Below are 18742 nucleotides of genomic sequence, written 5' to 3'. Positions count from 1 at the left end.
GCAGTGGCCAGAAAAAAGTGGCTAAAATAGCTGCAAAAATACACAATTGAAGATTTCATCATACTTTGAATATATCACATCGGATCATCCCTAAGAACATGTCAACCAAAGCTATCTGATGAGTAGTTTTTTGAGAATAAATTTTCTGACCAAAAATGGCAACAATTGCCCCCCCCCCCAAAAATGCAGATTTCATCATAATTTCAAAAGATCAAATTTAGTTCATCTATAGAAACCTGTATACCAAATTTCAAAGCTGTTAGACCAGTACTTTTTGAGAAATATATGTTTTGACCAAAAATGGCTAAAATTGCCCAAAAAATTCAAAATTGCAGATTTCATCATAATTTCAATAAATATCATTTAGTTCATCTATAGAAACCTGTATGCCAAATTTCAAAGCTATCAGATGAGTACTTTTTGAGAAACACATTTTTGACCAAAAATGGCTAAAGTTGCCCCCAAAATACAAAATTACAGATTTCATCAGAAATTCAATATATATTACTTAGCTCATCTGTAGGAACCTGTATACCAAATTTCAAAGCTTTCAGACCAATACTTTTTGAGAAACACATTTTTGACCAAAAGTGGCAAAAATTGCCCAAAATTACAAAATTGCAGATTTCATCATAATTTCAATAAATATCATCAAGGTGATCTGTAGGAACCTGTATACAAAATTGCAAAGCTATCACATGAGTAGTTTTGGAAATACACATTTTTTGACCAAAAATGGCAAAAATTGCCCCAAAAATACAAAATTACAGATTTCATCAGAAATTCAATACATATTACTTAGTTCATCTATAGAAACCTGTATACCGGATTTCAAAACTATCAGATCAGTACGTTTTGAGAAATACATTTTTTGACCAAAAATGGCAAAAATTGCCTTAAAAATGCAAATTTGCATATTTCTGCATAATTTGAACAAATCTGAAATAGATCATCCCTAGGGACATATGTACCAAATATCAAAGCTATCTGACTCGTAGTTTTGAAGAAGAAGATTTTTAAAGATTTTTTTACAAAAAATGACAAAAATTGCCTTAAAAATACAAATATGCAAATTTCACCACGATTTGAACAAATCTGACTGAAGTCACCCTAAGTAAACTGCATATCAAATTTCATAACAATCGGACAAGCGGTTTCAGAGAAGAAGATTTTTTTACCAAAAACACCAAAAAATGCCCCAAAAATACAAATATGCAAATTTCACCACGATTTGAACAAACTGAAGTGAGGTTACCCCAAGTGAAGTGCATATAAAATTTCAAAGCAATTGGACTTGCAGTTTCAGAGGAGAAGGCAATTGTTGACGGACGACGACGACGACAGACGACGACGGAAAATCAACCTATTTGATAAGCTCCGCGTCGCTGACAGCGGAGCTAATGAGAACTTAATGCTAGTGATCGATGTTAAAATAAAATAAACTGAATCATGCAGGCGAATGAGGAAGTTGAATTTAAATCTTAATATCTGCAGCCAATATTTGACACTTACCCTTGTATCAGTGTCTTTCCACAGAGCCCATACCATGATCGTAAAATAGATTCCAAATGTTGTGACAACTGCAAGTATTATTGGATGGGTCACAATTTCAAATAAGGTCAAACTCTTTACATCTAGGATGTCCATTAATGGGGTTATAGCAGGTGCTGTTGACAGAGTACCGGTATAAGGTGCTGTGGGAGCTGTCTGTATTGTGTAAGGTGCTGGTAATAAGCTGATACCAAAGAAACTAAGATGATTACAATTACACTTGACATCCATAATTGTCGAGTTTGAATCCACCTAGGAGAAATGAGATAAAATTTCCCTCTCACTTAGTTTGACCTTTTAACATTCTGGCATGAGTTTCTGAAAAATAAATGAAAGTCATTTCTTTGATGTGTTAACATTTTGATGAAACATTTTGATTACATTCAAGTCAGGTCAGAGACTTGTAAAGCAAACATGAGAGTCCAGTACTATCAGAGAAGACGGGCTTATTTGACGGAGGATAACTGACGACAACAGCAATTCAACCACTCTGATAAGCTGATAAGCAGAGGCATAAAAAATGGACATAATTGCCCTTCTAAGAACACAAGTCATTGTAATAACATAGTTCCCGTTTTGTTATTAAATTTGGAAATCACAGATGGAATCATGGTGAATTGAAAGCATATATATCAAAAAATGGCAAAGAAAGTATTGAACCTTATATGATCTGCAAATATGACATGTGCAATGTTGATAATACGAATGGAATTAGTTTTATATTAGCTAAATTTGTGTATCAGTACTGGCTGATAGATGTGGCTATGTTACAAGAGTGTGTATGAAAAACTCAGAACAAACTGGCTGCCTTGCAGCCATATTAGATAATCTATCAGAAATTTGATATACATGTGTAAGTCATAATACGGTTTGAATGAAATTGATCCAGGTAAGTGTGAGTAATGGATTTGGACATGGAAAACTCAGAACAAAATGGCCCTCTGGTTACAATATTGGATCATATTCCTGAAAATATTTGCTAGGCATATTTTTGTCTTGGTATTTTGTCCTTGTTGGCAAATTTGAAAGAAAACAGGTAGTCATGACATGTGTGTAATGGCTTGAGACATGTAAAAAATAGAACAAAATGGCTACTAGCAGCCATATTAGATTGTATCATGAAATAATAATTCTACAAGCTAGCATATGTAAGTCTTAGTGCATGTCTTGTCATTGAGCAAAATTTGACAGCAATCAGTGAAGGCATATCAGAGTAATGGCTTTACACATGAAAAATGGAAATAAAGTGGCACCTTGTGGCCATATTGGATCGTAACATGAAATTGTGTAAGCTAACAGAAAGTTGTCCTTGTGCCAAGTTTGAAAGAAATCAGTCAAGGCATGTCCGAGTAATAGCTTCAGACATGAAAAAAATGGAAACAAAATAATAACCAACTGGTAGCCATATTGGGTCAAATCCATAACACACAGACAGGTACACACAGACAGACATATTACAGACACACATTCAGACTAACACACGCCACCCTATGACAATGGCCAACTTAGGTGGGCTACGCCCACCGCGTGAGCCAAAAATGAAAACAAAATGGCCCTGTCAGCCATATTGGATGGTATAAAAACCAAATTGACATGCCTATGTATGCTATAGTGTGCAAGCACGTCACCAACTCTATAAGACTTCCTCGGACTTAGTCCATGGAGACTAATAAAATTGTATTGTATCATTCAATTATACTATTTTTACCTGACATCCATGTGACTGCCATTTTTCTTCAACAGCACTCCAGAACATGCATGCTACTGTGTATACTGAAACAGTTGCATTAACCTCATCCAAGTTTTCTTCAGGATAGAGATTGATACTGAGTGCATACGTCCCCTCACCAAAATGTTCCCATGGCTGGAAAACAGTGGTGTTTGAAGAAACATTGTCTATAGACGTTTCTCTTTGTAATTCATGAAAGGAAGAGTTTTCTTTTTGAATGTTCAAATCATCTAGGTATACACCAAATCTAGCAAATGGGTTATCCACTGAATTTACTACTATCAAAATAGCCAACTCATCACTGTCAATAGCTATATTCAGTGTACTCTTTGTGTCTCGTGATACTGTCAATGCTACATGAAAACCAATGTACTGGTCAGTGTTATGCTGAGGCATTGTAATCTTCACGGGTTTGGTCAAGTTCTTGACATCAATTAGTGTTGAGTCTTCTTTCATCACTTCTAAACCACTTATTGTCGACGTAATGGCTGAACCTCCTTCACCCCATGAGAACAAATTTTCTTGAAAGTGTTGCATCTGTTGACAAGAAAGAAACAGAAAGTGCATATCAAAATTAGCACCAAGAAACGACACACTCAGACAGGTTTTTGGTACTAAATAAAAGGGAGCATCGAGCTCCACCACCATACAGTTGCACTTATGATGGCTGCCCTGCAGATGGCTTGTGTGGAGGTACAGATAAAGTCAGCCATTAAGGCATGCTCCACCAGCAAAGGATAAATGTGTACGTTGCAATGGCAGTGAAGGCAACAGAGATGACAAAAAAAGTGACAATGCTGATTTTGTTGAGCACAAGCCAATTTGCTCTATTACCGCAGTTCTATAGATGAGAACAACATTCTAAACATTTACACTAATCTTGCAATTATTGCCTTGTATTAAATCATTTAATTAATTCCAGTGCTGATTTTTCCTGCTATCTAAATGCTCTGTCTCTGCATTATTTCAGCTTCTATGCTAGTTAAGGGGCCCATTTTAGCATTTAATTAGTCTAGTGAAACAGTTTTTTGATAGGTCAGCAAACATGAAATCTCATCCAATCAGAACAATTAAAAAGCATTATAATATTTATAAAATGTTCAAAATAATGAATAGAATGTATGGATTCCCCCAACTGGGTGTCGAATATAACCAATAATGACAAGCTCACCTTACACTGAAATTCTGTCAACCACAAGAAATTGTGAAGATTCTTTTGATTTCATGGTCTGCATGATTTGAAACTATTGACAGTGTTCGACATGGAGCTGTACTCAGTGACATACTGGTTGGTTAGGTAGCTAGATTTAATTTACTAAATGCATCTCGCCTGGAGACGTGTGGCCTGGACAGTGACAATCTTTTGCAATAAGAACTTACAAACAATAAAACAAAATGGAATTGAAACTTACCTTTAGAACAAGAACATCATCAGAATCTGCATTCTCTGAATCAAACAAGACATCAGCGGCAGGAAGCTTGAATGAGGCACCACTATTATCAACAAGCTCACTATCACCAATGTTCCATGTTTCTTCTTTTTTTAGAACAAGTGACAAACTGTGGCTCTCGACAATTGATGGACCTTCCCCAGCTTGTTTATTAACCAGGATGGCATCAGAAATGTATTCAATGGCTTCGACGACATCCTGTTCGAAGTTGTGTTCCTAAAACATTGATGGCACAATTAACATGATTTAATAATCCCCTCTTAGTATCAGTCGATCGTTTGTACATGCCAATGAAAATGGCATAGTACTTTTTAGGAAATGCATTTTATACATATGGTTTGATCAAGGATTTAGTTTCTCTATAATGAATCAAATTAAGAGACTGTTTCAATTATGGCAGAGGATGGAAATGGAAAAATTCATAACAAATTCTAAATTGGCACCTCCTTGCCATATTGGATCATATTGTGTATACACATTATGTACTGTTATAACTGATACTGATAAGATGCCACAAATGTTTCTGTGCCTTCACTTAACTTCCTTTGGCCAAGCTCAGATGACTTAATTTGCCAGAGGTCCATATATCTTTCTTTCATGAATTTGACTTTGTTTGTGTACCGTCTATTTGTTGTTTTGTGTCTATGTTTACAACTATTGTATTGCAAATTCTGACCTAGTGTTATCGGATTATGGATTGGTATGATTGCAATTATTTTACACCATCAAGTTTGTCTTTCTCTCTGTGCATGTGTGGTACGTTAACTGAGCAAAACTCCACAATAATATTGTACAACTACATACTGCAGACACATTAATGCTTGATGAGCCAAGATCCTAATGCTGTGCATAATTTCTTTTGCACATGGAAGCTAACAATTAATTATTATGGCTGCTTAGGGCCATTTTGATAAAATAAGTATCAAATGAACCAAAGTTCTCCAGATGTGCATATCATTTATGTCTAAATTCATATATTATAGCCAAAATCACAATCCCAATCTTGCCCCAATATGTGTTTCAAGAGTAATTACGTCAGGATACAAGTAATTTGCAATATAGGTATGTTCAATGTTGCCAGAAAAAAAAAAGTTGGTACTTGCTGCATTTATATCCTCATGATCAGATTCATTTGATAATGCAGACAATGACGCTGCATCTACAATGTTATTGATACAGGAAAGAACCACAGAGGCTGTCTCTTCAAGAAGTTCAGTATCATCACTTTTATGTGACCTCTTCTTCAAAAATGATCCAATCTCTTTCATCTCCCTTGAAACTGATATCTAGAAATAATAATCATTAAATTAGTTGATGAATCCACGCCAAAGAAAGTTACAATATTATGTTTTACCTTAAAAACATTATTTGCTACACACTCTGGTTGGCAACTACTCAATTGTACGTTAAGGTGGGTTACTAGTCTTTGACAATCATTTTGATGGCTTGAATGTTTCATGTATTTGTTATTCTAATGACATGTAACTTCCAGAAATTTACACATTGGTTGACACATAATACCTGCGCTTGTCTTGTGACTTCTTCCTCAGTTTGGGTCAGCTGTAGCAACGCTGATGCTTTCTGTTGTACTGCATCCAAACTATCAGCTTCTATGTTCTCTAGTTCCAGGATCATTTCTTCACGAAGCTTTGCCTTTACAGAAAAAAAGAAGTATGTAATGATGTATTTTAAGTAATCAATAAATTGATCTCATCAAGGTAAGCCTGCTTGTTAACTCAATTATCCTAAAGGACATTGCATAAGGTACGTTTCCTACATGCCTGTTTTGTCTGTAGGACAGCTAATCACTTACAAAAGAATATTGGACTACTGTAAGATTCCTGCAGGATATGCTTTTCCGATAGGAATAATGTTGGGCATCTTATAGCCTGTTCTGGCACGGTATACATGATCCTATAGAACTTTGTGTTGGTTATCCAAGAGGCCTTGGATATTGCAAAATTCCTGTTTTGCTCTCTTTTATTGAGACTTACTTTGACCAATCTTTCAAAACCAGTTTGTAAGCTCAAAGTTTATGAAAGTCCAAGCCATATTTAAGAGAAAATTAATAGATAATTAACATGGGAAAAGTTAAATTAAGAATTTTCAATCTGTTACGTTGAACCCTAGCTAAAGTTTCCTTTCATATGTGATATATGCATGTACCGGTATAATGCTACCAAAGTTAAAATAAAAAAAACATTTTGTGGTTTTGACAACTCTGTTTATACATGTGACTGAACCTTACCAATAAGTATTCTTCTGAAAATTAGCCAATCTGAGTTTGAGAAAAAGCTTGTTGAATTGACCCTTCATGACCCTTACTAGATTTTCTGAAGCTCGCCCTCTATCTTTCTTAAGGCCCTCTGACACAAAGGTCAAGAAACTTCTTGGTAAAACAATTAAAAGGTTAAAGATTAAATTACACCCGCGCAGACACGTGTTTCTTCCACTGTCTTAAAGCAAGTAGACATGCCACGTGGATCTCACAAACACTCCAGCCAAAAGTAGGACTGTAGGCGCAACGATGTAAGTTGATTTCCTTTTATGACTTTCCAATTATTTAGAGGACCATTTTGAATGCAGTGCTTAGATATTTTAGTAGAATTTAGTTCTTTTATTCCGTTTACTTTGAACTTGATTTACCTTGACTCTTCGATGTAGACAATGAATGACCTTGTATTTTAATCTCTTTATTTTACCAAGTTTTCACCCCTTCTTGAATAAATCTACTCTAAACTAAAGCAACTGAGGGTGGTTATTTCTTGGAGTGGTTGGCACTTAGCGGATACAAAAGTAACTGGACTCCGCCACAATCAGTGTGATAAACAATTTTGACAATTTCTTTTAAAACACCATGAACTTTAAAATACAAACCTTTCTGGATTTTCTCGTTAAAGAAAGATCTTCCCTTTGATGAGTATCAGTGTGCGAGTCTTCCGTGGTTAAGATGGATGTTGCAGAAGTTACAATTTGAGTTGCTCCCTGGAGGTCAGATACTAACAATTGTTTTAGTTCAGAATCTGTGCCAGATGCTAAGTCAAACAATTCCATCAAAACATTTTCTCTATCTTCTGTCTCTGGCTCAAGAACCTAAATGACAGAAAATATTAAGCTATTGTCAGTAATGCATAATCCCTACATGTTCTCATGTTATTTAATTAACAATACCATCAGTTGAAAGTCACAGAGAAGGCCTTTTAATACCCTTCCTTTGCATACACACTAATTGTAAGGAGACACAAGCGCTTATAGCTATACCCTAAATCCAAGTTGCTCGCTTTCGATGTCTGCTCATGTGGCTTCTCTAATACTGCCATAGAAGTGTAGATTTCAGGTGTTACAAATGATTCAAAAAACAGCTAAAAAAAATGAAGACTTCTAAAAATGATGCTGTGATATTTGGACAGACTGTGCTTGTCACCTCTATAGTCTTACATCCATTGTGTTGCAAATGTCAGAAAAGGGCGTTGGGACTGCATGGGATGGATATGTTGCAACCTGTCATCCGTCCGTCTGTAAATGGAAGGCATATTGGATACAGATCAGGCCTGCCCATCAAAACTGACTTGTGGCATTATGGAGTAAGTGTGCATAGACATCAATCTGTTCATGCAAGGACAATTTGCAAACCACTGGACACAATTCTATGGTTTGGTAACATAAAAAAAACAACGATGATCATAACATTTGTCTGAATTCAGTTTGGTTATGCTAATTATGTGTCACTTTCATTTAACAGCATGGGGCAACGACTGTAATCCCCTTAGAAATTCTAATTGCTGTTAACTTTTATTAGGGGGTCACAGAAAAAAAAGGCAAATCATTACTTTAACTATTTCCATGTACTTTTATAGAGATTTTAAAAAGAAATTGAATGCCAATTAAATTATGTGGATTGGTTATTGCATTCTCAAGATATGTGGATTTGAAATTCTAAAATTTTAGCATATTTTCCGGCAAAAATCCACAAAAATAGCTATTTGAACAATTTTACAAGTTCAGAAGTCAATAAAATACTAATGAAAATGTTAACAACTTGTTTCAGTTTGTTATTTTGTTAAAATGACTAATGTTTTCAGGAAGAAGAGTGTGAAAGGTAGGTTGCATTAATTTTGAATGAAAAAGCAGACCTCAAAATCTGACAAAAGTCCAAAAATCACCCTTTGTCGTTGATTTGCATACAACTGAACAGCAAGAAATTGTCAAAGTCCAGTACCAAAACAGAAAGACTGACTTTATAATACCTAGTTGTACAGTAATTTGGCCATTTTGCACACCCAGTAGGTAATTTTTGGAGAAGATATCATTTCTGGTATTACTTTTTGCGTATGGTCACCGGAAATATAAGTTACCATGGCAACGGTTGTGAAAAGGAGACATAACAACAGAAAACTTCACAGAAGTGCTATATAAATTGATGTATGTTTGGGAATTTTTGCCATGAGAAAGCACGTATTCTAATCACACATGGATAAGATTTAGTGATTATCTCTTGCCATGGCAACCGTCTAAGACATACCATAGCAACAGTTGATTTTCAAACATCCATAGCAACAGCAGACTTACGCAATGAAAAACAACAATTTCATGAATGATATAAAGGGTTTTAGGGATGCTGATTTCAATGATAATATCAGCTTACCTCTATCTACTCAAGAAAAGTAAATATTTGCAAATATCCATAAAGAAGCCAAATCCTATACCAACTATCAAACGTAACTATCAAAACCTTTGGGTTTCGCGCATTGTTTGTCAAGTTGAAGAAATTTTAGTTTTAATGTTGCAGTATTTTAAACTTGTTTGAAAGGAATAAAGATATTCATTGGAGTGTTCTAATTAAGCAAAATAATTTTTTGCATAAAATTGCCTACTTCTGTATGTTAAATAAACTGTAAAAATCTAATCTACTCACAAATGACAGCAAAACACATTCTGCTTGAAATTTTGCTGGCAAGTTGCAGGTCCATAGATGCCACATATGGTGTGCAAGAATTGACTGTATTTGCTGGATTTTGTTTGTAATGAATGATGATGTGTAAAACTGCCAACATCAATTTCAGCACTATATCTCTATGGAAAATTTGTAAAGTGCCTAATATCCAAAGTTAAACAATGCTCAGTGGCACTTAGAGTTACAATGAAAATGCTCTCTGGAAGATGTAAGTTTTTAAGCGTCTTTTGAAAATGTTGACATTAGGAGAGGTTTTTATGTCCAGGGGTAAAGAGTTCCAAAGGACAGGGGCTACTACAGAGAAGGAGCGGTGACCATAGGTAGTCAGATTCCATCTAGGTGTGTGCAGAAGGCATTTATCAGATGAACGAAAAATACAAAATGAAAGATATCCCAGTAAAACTGAAATTTTCGCAAAGTTGCCCCAAAAATTCAAAATTCCGGATTTCAACTTAATTTCAATATATCTTATTAACAAAAACCCTTAGGACCGGTTTACTAAATATCAAAGCAATCAGACAGGTAAATTTTGAGAAACAAATTTTTTGACCAAAAATGAGAAAAATTGCCCCCCAAAATACAAAATTGCAGATTTCATCCTAATTTTAAATATATCTAATTAACATAAACCCTAGGAACCTGTACACTAGATGTCAAAGCTACCAGATCAGAAGTTTTAGGAGAAAAATTTTTTGACCAAAAAAGGCAAAAATTGCCCCCAAAATAAAAAAAAATTGCCAGTTTCAACATACCTTCAATACATTATATTGAGATTAATCTTAGATACCTGTATACCAAATACATGCATCAAAGCTATCAAATCAGCAGTTTTTGGATTAAAAGTTTTTTTATAAAAAATGGGGAAAATTGCCCAAAAATTACAAATATGACAATATCAATACAATTTGTACAAGCATGACTGAGGTCATTCTGAGGAACATGAATATTAAGTTTCATAGCAATCAGACAAGCGATTTCAGAGAACAAGATTTTTTGACTAAAAACTGAAAAAATACCCTAAAAATACAAACATGCAAATTTCATCTCAATTTTTGCACACATAATTAAGAATACCTAAAGAAATCTGCATACCAAGTTTCAACCAAATCTGACCAATGCTTACTGAGTTTTAGCCATTTGCAGGATTTTTCCTTTTTTCCCCCTCATTTGCATATTTTTGGCACTGACGGGTTCATTTGAACAAATTCACATTTTCACCCCTAGGTGCACCTGTACACCAAATACTAAGACAGTAGGTGCTACGGTTTAGGAGTTTTTGATGTGGACGGACTAACAGACATACATACATACTTATATACATACACACAGACGCCATTTTGCCACCTTATACGAATACCTCCCATTTGCATATATACATATGCATATATGGGAGAGTAAAAATCATGCAACCACATGGTCATGGTCTAATAGTCTATGACTGTCACAATGGTATAAAAAATGCATGCTGACAAACTCTGCAACTGAGGAAGTGGTGAGGATTGCAAAGTTAGCAGCAAAGAAGGACGCAAGTTACTCCATGTGATCATGCCCATGTCACATTTGGGCAACAACCACATGTGCTCATTTCAGACAGCTTAAAAAGCTCACAGAGGGTCACACAACTTACTCAGATGTGGTGCTGTGAGAGAGACTTCATAATTATGATGTTTATAAGAAACAGCTTTAAATCTGTTGACATTTGATAGTGGAAATTATTTAGTACTTATTTGTGTATTTGCTCAACTTTCATGGTCTGTTGAAGTGCTAATCAAAAAACCATCAAACTGGTACACAGAACTTTTATGTGACACTGTATAAATACCGTACTCATCCGGGTATAAGCCCCGGTTCGGCAACACTAAACGGCAGTAAAACTAGGGGAGGGGCTTATACTCGAGCAACCCCATGTTATCTGCTATGGACGCTTAATTTATGCTAATTTTATGCACGTTTTTTTTTCAACACCACTCGATCTTTCTGTCGCTTTCAAAATTGACTTACACATCCAAAGAAATTGATTGTACAATCTCTGAATACAGAAGTGACATTTTAGTGAAATTTCAGTGTCGAAAAAACCCCAAACTTGAAACAAAGACATCATGTATGCTGCTAATTAACAGTAATGTGAACAGGCATGCATTGCCTACACGGAAGGCAACTCAACATTCCAGTATCAAACTGTCTAAATCTTGTGAAAACAACAACATAGCAGTGAAAATTGTAATAGTCACCAGGAAAAGTCTTCACAAATGAAAGGATAATTGCTTCAAACAAAAGAAACTGCAAGTTTAGCTGATGAAAACATTGTGGCCGTGAATGAAAATAAACAATGGAAGACGTGAGTGAGACTATTCTATTTAGGCGATGGGGGTGAGCAGGGTCAAAGAATCAAGATAGTACTGGAACAAGTCATTGACAATGACATAGTCCCCACTTGTAATAGGAGTATTAGTCTTGATGGGGCAGGGAAATGTGGTCATTAAGAAGTATCACTGGAGTGTATATGTTGAGATCTATGGGCACAAAGGTCTATGTCGTTGTTCCCAATTTGAAACAAATGAGGCATGTCTAAGTTATGGTTCTAAATCGGTAAACAAGCGACCTAGCGGCCGATATAGCTCCGCTGTGTTTTTGTACAGAATAACTATTTTTGACACATGTTGATGAAGAAAGTGGAAATCTTTGATAGCTCAATGCAGTGGCCAGAAAAAAGTGGCTAAAATAAGCTGCAAAAATACAAAATTGAAGATTTCATCATACTTTGAATATATCACATCCGATCATCCCTAAGAACATGTCAACCAAAGCTATCTGATGAGTAGTTTTTTGAGAATAAAATATTCTGACCAAAATTGGCAACAATTGCCCCCAAAAATAAAAATTGCAGATTTCATCATAATTTCAAAGTATCACACTTAGTTCATATATAGAAACCTGTATACCAAATTTCAAAGCTGTTAGACCAGTACTTTTTGAGAAACACATTTTTTGACCAAAAATGGGAAAAATTGCCCCAAAAATTCAAAATTGCAGATGTCATCATTGTTTCAATAAATATCATTAAGTTCATCTATGAAAACCTGTATACCAAATTTCAAAGATATCAGATAAGTAGTTTTGGAAATACACATTTTTTGACCAAAAATGGCAAAAATTGCCCAAAAAATACAAAATTACAGATTTCATCAGAAATTCAATATGTATTACTAAGCTTATCTGTAGAAACCTGTATACCAAATTTCAAAGCTATCAGAGCAGTACTTGATGAGAAACATTTTTTGACCAAAAATGGCAAAAATTGCCCCAAAATTACAAAATTGCAGATTTCATCATTATTTCCATACATATCATTTAGTTCATCTGTAGCAACCTCTATACCAAATTTCAAAGCTATCAGATGAGTAGTTTTGGAAATACACATTTTTTGACCAAAAATGGCAAAAATTGCCCCAAAAATACAAAATTACACATTTCATCAGAAATTCAATATATATTACTTAGTTCATCTATAGAAACCTGTATACCAAATTTCAAAACTATCAGACCAGTACTTTTTGAGAAATACATTTTTTGACCAAAAATGACGAAAATTGCCTTAAAAATGCAAATTTGCATATTTCTGCACAATTTGAACAAATCTGAAATAGATCATCCCTAGGGACATGTGTACCAAATATAAAAGCTATCTGACCAGTAGTTTTGAAGAAGAAGATTTTTAAAGATTTTTTTACCAAAAATGACAAAAATTGCCTTAAAAATACAAATATGCAAATTTCACCACCATTTGAACAAATCTGATTTAAGTCACCCTAAGCAAACTGCATATCAAATTTCAAAGCAATCGGACGAGCGGTTTCAGAGAAGAAGATTTTTTTACCAAAAACACCAAAAAATGCCTCAAAAATGCAAATATGCAAATTTCACCATGATTTGTACAAACTGAAGTGAGGTCACCCCAAGTGAACTGCATATAAAATTTCAAAGCAATTGGACTTGCGGTTTCAGAGGAGAAGGCAATTGTTGACGGACGACGACGGACGACGGACGACGACGACGGACGACGGACGACGACGGATAATCAACCTATTTGATAAGCTCCGCGTCGCTGACAGCGGAGCTAAAAAGATCAGACATCTAGCAGTATTGGCCAGCCAAGAAATACATATGCCCATAATAAATGAGGTACAAGATGTGACATCTTAAGGTCTAAATCCTATCGAAATTGTTTTAACATCAGTTTCTTTATTAACTCAAAGTAATTTTACTTACTAGTTAAATGACCAAATATACTCTCCTAACCTTTCTGTATTTGACTTACACTAGGGTAGGGGCTTATACACGGATGTAATGCATTTTCTAGAATCCTCTGAAATCAGTGGGGGGGGGGGGGGGGGGGGAGCTTATACACAAGCAGGGGTTTATACTCAGACGAGTAAGGTATTAGGCTTGTTGGGTCAAAAACGGAAGATTTTAAATATATGTGCAACAATTAGATGGCACTTACTTGCACATTAAGAGAAGTTTCAATGCTGGCTCCAGAGGCATCTGCAACTTTAACCTTGATTTTTACCACATAGTTTTTACTTTCTATTCCAGCAGGAAGAATGAAGTCAGTTAATGTGTCGTCTGGACCATGGTAAAGTAAGCTGCCAGGACCTGAAAAACATAAAAATGGAAGTTTTTTTCTATCTGAAAGACTACTCAGTAATCTATCTCTTTTAAAGGTATACAGTCACCTGTAATCTAAATATGCCCATATATGGTCAAAGGGGCGTTCCTTGGTATTCAAAATGCCCATGTGAGGGAGCTGTTTTTAAAAAGCGGCAACCTGCTTAAAATCTGTGATTGGTTAGCTTTTCTCTTTCCATGGTAACTGTGGCAAAATTGGAACAGGTGACAGTATACCTTTAATAAGACTGGCAGTGTACTGAATTCTTTTCAAGAAGTCAGGTAGCCAAGAAGTGCTGGTCGCCAAGTTCTGTACTACTGAAGTGAGTAGGTTCATCAGGTTATGGGTTCAACCCTTTTCCTGCCAAGTCCATATTTCACCACCAGGTCAAGATGGTTAAAATTAATGAAACACAACATATTCCATATGATGTATTTTAACATGATACTGTACATTTGAAGGCTGTTGAAAACATAATACTGTAAAGTAGATTTTTTTGGACAAAAGATGCTATAACATACCAAGCCAAGTGGGTGAAAATACGTCATTTTTTGGCTCAATACCACTTTTTACTGACTTGGCTGATGGGGAAGTGATACAGTTATTACTGTCTGACAGGAAAAGGGTTAAAGCTGGCAGGAAAAGTTGAGAATTTTCAAAATAAAGGATGGTCAATTACTTAATGACACAAAATAACTTGTTTCTTGTGCCTAGTTTTGAAGTGTTCACATCTACAATAATTTTCTGCGTGTGGGCAAAATGGTAGGAATAGAATGGTGCCAGATGCATTGTCAAAAGTTATTTCTAAATGATTATACTCTAAGCAAAAATGAACATATGGTGGCTTGTTTGCACAATAGTCAATCCTCTATCTGTGTAGAAAATGATGCAATTTCAACGTGACCAGTCTCTTGAGCTACCAAAAATGTCTAAATTGTAAACACCGCCAAAGCATGGAACCTCTACCAATTCTGATTCTGAATACACATACCTGAAGTTGGTGAATGTTTAACATCACTGTGCTGTGGCTCTCTGCCAGTAACGGCGTAGAATTTGTATGTCAAAGGTGTGTTGGCATCTGTGAAGCCTTGGCATACAATCGTGAATTTAGTTGTAAGTACCGTACCAACCGAAGGAGTAATGTTACAGCTACCAAGTGATGGGGGAGAGTTTGTTGTAAAGCTGTACTCAGCAAATGAACTGCCTCCATCCCTACTAGTAACTGCAAAATAAGTTTTCCAATATCAGAGGGGACCAAAAGTTGATGGAGGTATACAGCATCAAGGAACTTCACCCAAACCAATCCACAAAACAGATGTTGTCAGGTTTTTAAGTTGGAGGTTTGACTTTGATTATCACACTGTGTCATATATATAAATTTGCGATCTTGTTTACATAACACATGACAACTAGTTTTTGTCATGTCCAGACTTAAGGTCTTTAATGACAATATTTTCATAAGAGTGGGGAGATAACAGATGACATTATGACACCTCTTTCTAATTTTTGTTAATATGCAGCACATTGTCATGGTATTCCCATGTGAAAACAGAGATATTTTGAAAGTTTTCTCAAAATACATGAAAAAGTTTTTGCATCATCTATATACAAACAATGAAGAACTAAACTGATAATAAAGTTCTGACTTTCTGTTCATGCATTTCACACAATGCCATAATGCAAAATACCCATTATAAAACAACAAACCATTCCAATTAATCTGTTCTTTGTACCAAATGTATGAAATTATGGAAAATCTTGATTTGAACCTGCTGGATGCCCTACATGTAGAACACCACAATGTAGAATATGTACATTGGTAGCAATCAAGCTTTATCAAATTTATTGCATTGTAGCAGCTTCTGTATCATCAAGTACACAACATATACTTATGGATGGTGATTGCAGCGATGTAACTAGAACCAGATTGGATGTCATGCAAAGTATGTCTGACAAACATATGGGATAGTGAGTGACTTTGATCTATGCAGTGTTGATGTTTTACTGAAGTATGGGGTGATATATGAGACCAATGTAAAATAGCTTGCACAAATAAGTAGGTGTGACCAAGGTTTCAATGCCCCTACCCTGCATTATAGCAGAACCAAATTAATCCATTGAGAAAATTCAGAATTACATTGGACCCAGAATAATTTGGATATTACCCTATCAACAGAGGCAAGTCTATAGGTATGGAGCTAAAATTTCAAATTTCTATCAGAGACGGCAGGTCAAATTAGGATAGTACTTTCAGCATGCTTTGTGGAATGTGGAAGGCTGTAGCAGAAGTAATAGAAAACTAGAAAGCATTTGCAAGCAAAAGCGAAGTTCCAGAGACCAGAGCAGCGAAAGAAAAGAGAATGTGTGACAAAGATTGGTGCAGAATGAAAGTGCTTGGGATTATTAATATGCAAGCACGTACCTATAGTGAGGGCTGATAGCGGTAACAACAGAATACAACTAAAAGCAAGGCAGTCCAGGGAATTACAGTACTCATATTACAAATGCCTACATGTACGGTAAAATCGCAACAGATACATACGGGGGCGACAATGCACGGAAATGTATATCAGACGAGAGGAGATATCGGACATAGGCCGTTGAACTTGAAAACCGAGGCCACATGCATTTTCGTTAGATTAAAAGCAATTAACGCTTCATCTGTTAAGAGTTTTTACCACTGACTAAAACAATTTTCATTGCTATGTCGCTGTTTTCACAAGATACTGACCGTTTGATCTTGGAAAGTTGAGTTACTTTCACGTGCAGCCAACGCATGCCGGTGCGGTGACAGACAGTTCACTATGCTATGCCTAGCTCTGCATGGCAGGGCTGTGTGTTACCGGCGTTAAACGGCCTCCCACCACAGCCCTGCAGACTGATATAGAAAAACCCGCTGGGGGCTCCTCAGAAATACGGCGGGCAGTTTCTCCGCCGAAAGCAGCCAATTTTGAATCCAAAACTTGCATTGATCATCGTTTTCGAGCACATCCACCTCGCCTAGGTACACGATGTGCCCAGCTGCGCTTGTAAACTTACACAAAGCATACTTTTCTCTCTCTATGCAAGGGAAGCGTTCGTACGCCGCCATTGTTAATCTCAGTCAACTCTAAACCATATGGAAGGCGTATGACGTAATCAGTATAGTGCCACGTACGGCGAGTATTTAGAGAAAAATAAAAAGCAAAAAGCAACAAAAAACAAAGCGAAAGCTAGAATTATTAATAGCTGAACGCAAAATGATAGTTGTGCAATGTAAAATAAAAAATAAATAAACAAACAAACAAGAAATGCCCGTAAAACCCGTCCAAAGTGAGCGATGACGTCATAAGCGTGTCGCAATGCATTCTGGGTAATGAAGGTAAAATTTCTGTATATCATGTTCTATGGTAGTAATACCGGAAATAGAGAAAGAAAGAAAGAAAGAAAGAAGGAAAGTGAGCAAAAACTAACAGTTCCAGAGCTGGTCTCTAGAACTAAAAATAACAACATAAAAAATAACAGGAAAACCATATGTCTTCCCACTTAATTGGTTATTATTTTCACATGCTCTTCAATCTAGTGAAAATTTGCATGATGTCTTTGCCAAATGTCTAAAGTGTCAATGGAGCTATTTGATTGATGGATAAGAATATCTTCGAATGTTGATATCTGCAATTTCTTGACTCCAGACCTAATCATTTCATTCCTCACTATTGTTGTTTTGAGACACGCTGGGAAGTCCTTCACTTCCATACCCATCACTCGTAGAACACTTTACCATGACTTTTTTGCACGAGTGAAGCCACAAGATCAGGAAGGCAGGAATTGATATAATATGCAAATTTTCAAGTTTTGGCACTTCACATCATGACCATGCTGAAATCTTTGTGCCAGCCATAAAATATAGAAATTATGCAAATCTTGAAATTTCAGAGAGTGTTTCTACATTGAATATTGTAGACTGGTTATTTGCTATGGTGTTTCATGCAAGTCTTGTATTAAATAAAGCAACTGTCAGCAGTAATAACTTGAGTCACTCACCTTTTAGTCCAATGGAGTAATGCTCTGGTTCAGTGGATGAAAATACTCCTGCTTTTATTGACAAATAAGCCTTGAATCTGCCAGTAGTGGTTTCACTGTCCCAATCAAGATTCTGTTTTGTGTTACCCTTATTTGTCTTCAGGTACCACATGTAGTTTGGCCTCAACTTGAGAGCACAATCACGGCATTTTCCATTTAAAATCAGCCTTTGTGATGGATTCAACTCCAAATTGCAGTTCTTCAAGCACCTAATGTAACAGTAATATGTGCCATTCAAAATGGCATTCTGTGTCAGGAAAACTTTAAATTTCAACTTTCAAAATGGTAGCCTGAGTGATGAGTAAATTTTCCAAAGATTTCAAAGG

The 18742-nt window shown here is 35.8% G+C and overlaps 1 protein-coding gene across 1 annotated transcript in view; it reads right to left on the bottom strand.

Moving 5' to 3' along the window:
• LOC139121921 (sperm receptor for egg jelly-like) overlaps window positions 1-18742 on the bottom strand; it is an 80775-nt gene that overhangs the window by 2200 nt on the left and 59833 nt on the right. Inside the window, exons 12-20 of the mRNA XM_070687243.1 lie at window positions 18378-18625; window positions 15346-15576; window positions 14190-14341; window positions 7609-7824; window positions 6253-6384; window positions 5835-6017; window positions 4693-4947; window positions 3260-3817; window positions 1513-1803 (exon numbers count right to left, since the gene is read on the bottom strand). Of these exons, the coding sequence (XP_070543344.1) occupies window positions 1513-1803; window positions 3260-3817; window positions 4693-4947; window positions 5835-6017; window positions 6253-6384; window positions 7609-7824; window positions 14190-14341; window positions 15346-15576; window positions 18378-18625 (2266 nt within the window). The remainder of the gene's footprint in view (window positions 1-1512; window positions 1804-3259; window positions 3818-4692; window positions 4948-5834; window positions 6018-6252; window positions 6385-7608; window positions 7825-14189; window positions 14342-15345; window positions 15577-18377; window positions 18626-18742) is intronic.

This window comes from Ptychodera flava, chromosome 21 (assembly GCF_041260155.1).
Source record: "Ptychodera flava strain L36383 chromosome 21, AS_Pfla_20210202, whole genome shotgun sequence".
NCBI classification, from domain to species: Eukaryota; Metazoa; Hemichordata; class Enteropneusta; family Ptychoderidae; genus Ptychodera; species Ptychodera flava.
The sequence above is the reverse complement of the archived record's forward strand: the minus strand, read 5'-3'. Positions and strand labels throughout refer to the sequence as shown.